Source organism: Cryptomeria japonica, chromosome 3 (genome assembly GCF_030272615.1).
Source record: "Cryptomeria japonica chromosome 3, Sugi_1.0, whole genome shotgun sequence".
In the NCBI taxonomy this organism is placed as follows: Eukaryota; Viridiplantae; Streptophyta; class Pinopsida; order Cupressales; family Cupressaceae; genus Cryptomeria; species Cryptomeria japonica.
Window position 1 is genome coordinate 338,831,472 of NC_081407.1, and position 5,676 is coordinate 338,837,147.

Consider the following 5,676-nt stretch of genomic DNA (forward strand, 5'->3'; position numbering starts at 1 on the left):
ATCCTATGTTGTTGTAAATATTCAATCTTTGAAAAGTTACATTCATATTTTCGTTAACATTCGAAACAGACAAAACCATACCGTATTTTGAAAGATCTTTGATCAGATAAACTCATATTTTGCTAGTATGCTCTCAAATATATAAATCATTATGTCATATTTAATGTTTTTTGAACTTTTCAGCATATGAGCAATTATCGGTTTCAATGCATTTTTCAATCACATTATGATCAATTCACTGGCATTTGAAACAAAAAGAAAATTGTAGCAACGTTACTTTATGCTCAGTTAATTTTACTCTACTTGTGCATATATACCTTTGATAAGCTTACATCATCTTATGATTGTATTCTGATATAAGAACTAGAATTCATCATGCTTATAATTTACTTTTATTTCTCAAAAGGTATATATGCACAATGGCATCTTCAACAGCTACCTCTGAATCCATAGACCATTCCACTATTGATAATTTGGTAAGCTAAATTATCAAAGCTTTTCAATATAGAAAGCTTTTATGCTCTTTTTTTCAACAGTTCATTGATGTTTTGCATACCATCCTTTTCATTACCACATGCGTCCTTTTTTTATAGCATAGTACGAAAGTAGATGCATACTGTATACATACCATACCTTGATTACATAGTTTACTAACACAAGCTTTACATTGACAACTAAGCTAACATATGAGCTGCTTCCCGTTAAAATTAAATCCTCTATATTCATATTATTTTTTGTAGGCAAAAAACCAAGAGTATGTCCCTACCCCTTTTGCAATCCAATCTATCAATGCTAGGGATGACCTTCCTTCAACATTGCTACAAGTTTTGTCATTTCAGAAAATGCAGAACAACACAGATGATACTGACAGACATAAATTAGTGTTATCTGATGGAAAATACATGCAGTTGGCAATCTTGCCTTCTAAATATGCTACTCTGATAGATTCAGATATTCTAAAAATAGGCACAATAGTCCAGTTATCGAGCTATACATGCCAATACATATGGAACACAAGGTAGGAAATCAACTATGATTATTAAATACAATATGTTTCAGCTTTTTTTAATTTCATTTATGTATAATTAACAGTAATTTAAGAAGAACTCTTTTGTTTTCACAGGACTATCATAATACTTAGTCTAGAAGTGAAACAAAGTGTTTGCCCATTCTTTGGAAAACCAGAATATCTATTCAAAGAACAACAACCAAAAATTATGTCTGAGGACAAACCATCAACATCTAAACGGTCGCTTCAGTTTGCAACTGAATTGCCATCCCCACAAGCAACAACTTCTGAAAATATAAGTCCTATAAAAACTTTGAATCCATACCAAAATAAATGGACAATCAAAGGGAAAGTTACTCATAAATGGCCTATTAAGGCATATAGCACAGCCACCAAAAATGGCCATGTCTTTAGCTTTGACATTGTTGATTGTGATGGTTCTGAAATTCGAATTACATGTTTTGATGAGATAGCTAAGTTACACTATAACCATGTGGACTTAGGTTCACATTATATTATTTCAAAAGGATCTGTTGAGGAGGCAAATGCAAGGTACAACAAACTAAACAGTCATTTAGAAATCACCTTGTCTAATATATCCATAGTAAAACGTTGCACCAACGAAGAACAAGCAGATCAACAAACTGCTCCTTTCACACCTATTGGTGAATTGTTTCAACTAACAAACAGTACACTGGTTGACGTTATTGGTCTTGTTCTATATGTTGGAGATATCATTCCTATTCACAGGAAAGATGGCAGTCAAACACAAAAACGTGTCGTGAAAATTAATGATCTATCTGGTTCAACAATTGACATCAACTTATGGGGCCCAATAGCAGAACAAAAGGGCCTGGAATTGAAAAATATGTTGACCAATGATAGTGTGGTAATCCTTGCTTTACGTAATGCTCATGTTGGCTATTTCAATGGCAAGCTTGTAAACATAACAGTTGCAACAACATTACATATCAACCCAAGTTTTCCAGAAGCAGACCTTCTAACATCAAGAGGAAAGGACCCTTTGCTTGTTGTACCCTTTGTTGCAAAAACTATCCACATAGATGGCAAATATACTAGAATGACAATCTCTTCGATCCATGAGTGGATGAGCATCAAACCAGAAACAATTCAGACAACATTGCTAGCTATTTTACGCTATGTCAACGTCAATGACCAAAATTTCTATTACACAGCTTGCCCACTGATAGTCAATGGAAGGCCTTGCAAGAAAAAATGTACACAGCAAGCTGATGGTTCTTGGTTCTGCTCTAGATGTCAAATGAGTATGCAAGACTATAATTATAGTTACCTCTTGCGTCTAAAGTTGCAAGATGCCATAGGTACTCTATGGGCCACTGCATTTGATGAGGGTGGCAATCACTTGCTACACAAAACTGCAAGACAACTCTATGCACTACAAAACGATGCAGCAACAACAAAGACACCTTCCTCAGTAATGAAGAGAGTATTGTCACATTACTATTCATTCACACTGCTGGTTTCTACTGAGACATACAATTCAGGATCCAAGATGAAAGTGACGGTCAATAAAGTTGCTCCTGTTGACTTCAAAGCTGAGTGCCATGCACTGCTTGCATAAATTAGCTGCCTAAGTACAAAGACTTAGAATTATAACACATCTTTTCTAATAATTAAACTTTCCAGTTTACAATACAATTATACTATTAGCTAATTTTCATATTTCATATTTTTACGTATACAAACAATTACATTTAACAAAAACAAGTATGCTTCTATAAATATCTGTATGGACATTTCTTACATCTGCCAATTATCTCTTTGAAAGTTTTTCCTCTTCACATAAGTTACTTTCAGTCATACTCATTGCTTTTAAATGTATTAAGACTATGTTATTTGCACAAAAAATATGCATATATGCACGTATATTGTTCTTTTCCTCATCTAATATCTTTCTATATAACAATACAATACAGAACTATATACAAGTATTCATAGTTATAGTGTTTTCGAAATACACATGTAGTTATATATGTGCATATGTTCATATTCAAAACTTTCATTTTTTTTATTATATGTATATGTACATGTGTATATGTGTACATACATCTGTATGCATCAGAATTTACTATAGTTGTGCATACCTATATTACAATCATGCTTTTCAAAACACAAAACAACTAAGAACAACAAACAATTATACATATATACACTGATATATATATATATATATATATATATATACTATTATTATTCATAGTGTCAATTTTTGTGATATATACATGTGTAGTTATATATGTGCATATGTCTGTATGCAGCACTTCAAATATTTAATTCATATGTGTATATACATGTGTACATGTATACATACATGTGTATATATCAAAAAATACTATATATGACGTATACCTGTATGACAATACTAACTTTTGAAAAGCCAAGTTGCTAACAACAACTTGTGTACACAGTACAACACTACAAAGTCAATTTATGACTTCCCACAACCCATAGTTTTCAACTAGACTCATTTACAAGTATATCAAAAGGTAGACATATAAGTTGAGTCAAGAACCACAACAACACGACACAAAAAATCGTTAGAGCTACAAATAAACACAACAAAAGCAATTTACATATACAAGAAATCCTCTAAAATCACATAACCATACATGAAGGAATTTTCAATTCTCATACATTCTTCATACATGCTTCAAAGTTAACTACCTTCAATTATAAATTTTTTGACATATGTCTGCTCTCTTTCAAATATTAGATATCTATCCAACCTTGCCCTCAAGAAATTGATGCTATCAAATTGAAGAGAAGCCAGACCAATAAAACTTATTATGCAAAGAACATAGACGATATCTCCAAGAAACGACAACTGAAGCGCCATGCACTTCATAGATCTTCCAATAACTTAGGAAAGTTATTAGAAACATAAAAGAGTCATGTTGAGCAAATTAATCTCAATCAAACATTTTCTACTGCTCCTGAACTCACTATGAAGGGTGCTTCATTTCAAAAGACATTGTCTAATTTCTGCAAAAAGGTTGATATGTTGGAGATGACACAGCCATGTTCTATTTGTAAAGAAATGTATGTGGCCATGACTATTAAAAAAGTCAATGATGTATTTGTGTGCATGAGATGTTATGGTGAAAAAGGCCTCCACCACTTCTCATTATCAAACAATATGGGCCCAGGTGAGCAACCTTCTATTTTAAAGTCTCTCTCTCAAGTAGAAGAAATGCTCATATCAAGAATTGCCCCTGTTTTACAAGTAACACATGCAAGGGGAGGCCAATACAAATACTCTAGCCATACAATAAACTTTCCACAAGATATTTCTGATATTGCAATAACATTACCTCGGCACATTAACCAATTAGATATTCTAATTGTCCGTAGAACTAATTTGCAAGGTTTAAGTTATGACTGTTACGTGAATAGACTTCACGTCATGAATGCATTGACTTACAAAATGAAACATGATCAATACTACAAGGATGTAATCATTGATCCAGATGCAGTACTTCTATTGCCAGAGAAAACCACTGACATTACAGAGCTGTTGCATGCAGTGCATTCCCTGCAAGAAGATGTTGTTGAAGATACCTCTATTCTACCAAATATTGATAACGAAGAACAAACCAGGGAGAATACTTCCTCATTTATCCCACAGCTACCATCATCAATACCTGAACTTGATGCAATCAAAAACATCCTCCATTTAGATAATAGCATCAACAACGTTATTTCTTGGCCAAAAATTAGTGCAACCCCTATCAATGAGTACAATACTGAGGGCCTCCTTTCCATGGCATTCCCAATGCTTTTCCCTACTGGAATCGCTTTACCACTACAACAAAGAGAAAAGCAAGTACATTTACACAAATATGCTGTCCACTTGATCAAATACTATGATCAAAGATTTGGGCAACATGTCCGCTTTAGATATTATATCTACAATCTCATGATGAGACACCGATCCCAGCAATCAACTTCTGTCTTCATTAAGACTAATCTACAAGATAGTCTTCCACAAAATCTTTATAGTTTAAAGGAATACTTGCAGAACACACCGTCAAGTGAATTGCCAAATCACATCATGCGATATGCAGCCTTATTGCATGGTACCCAGGCATTTTGGAGCAAGTCCCGACGTGACCTTACATCAATGATACAACAGTTAGGTGCACCTACACTATTATTCACCTTAAGCTCAGCTGACACAAAATGGCCAGACTTGCATAAGTTATTTCCAAAGTCAAAGTCAGCTACAACACCTAACAACAGAAAACAATTTACCGAAAATTTAATCAATAATCCTCACATTACAGCTTTGTACTTGCACTTAAGATTTCAAATCTTTTGAGATGAAGTGATTATCAAAGAACTGAAAGCTATTGACCACTGGGATAGATATGAATGGCAACACCGAGGATCAACACATATACATGGCTTCCTTTGGTTACCACATGCACCAAATGTTGATAACCTTGACTGGTCAGATCCTGCAAATATCCAGTCAGTTAAACACTTCTTTGACCAGTACATCATAGCATGGAATCCACGTTCTGCAGAAGCTTGCTTGAATAGGCAATATATGCCTGCAATTTCAGATCCATGCCTTGCAGATACAGAGATCATTTCCAAAACAGATCCTTGTACTAATTACACTG

The 5,676-nt window shown here is 33.9% G+C and overlaps 1 protein-coding gene across 1 annotated transcript; it reads left to right on the forward strand.

Annotated features, from left to right (window-relative positions):
• The first annotated feature begins 419 nt into the window (after positions 1–419).
• Positions 420–2,612, forward strand: LOC131067168 (replication protein A 70 kDa DNA-binding subunit C-like). Its single transcript, XM_058002117.2, has 3 exons — positions 420–476; positions 741–1,018; positions 1,124–2,612. Exons 1-3 carry the CDS (start codon positions 420–422, stop codon positions 2,610–2,612), a joined length of 1,824 nt encoding a protein of 607 aa, XP_057858100.2.
• Positions 2,613–5,676: the final 3,064 nt, after the last annotated feature.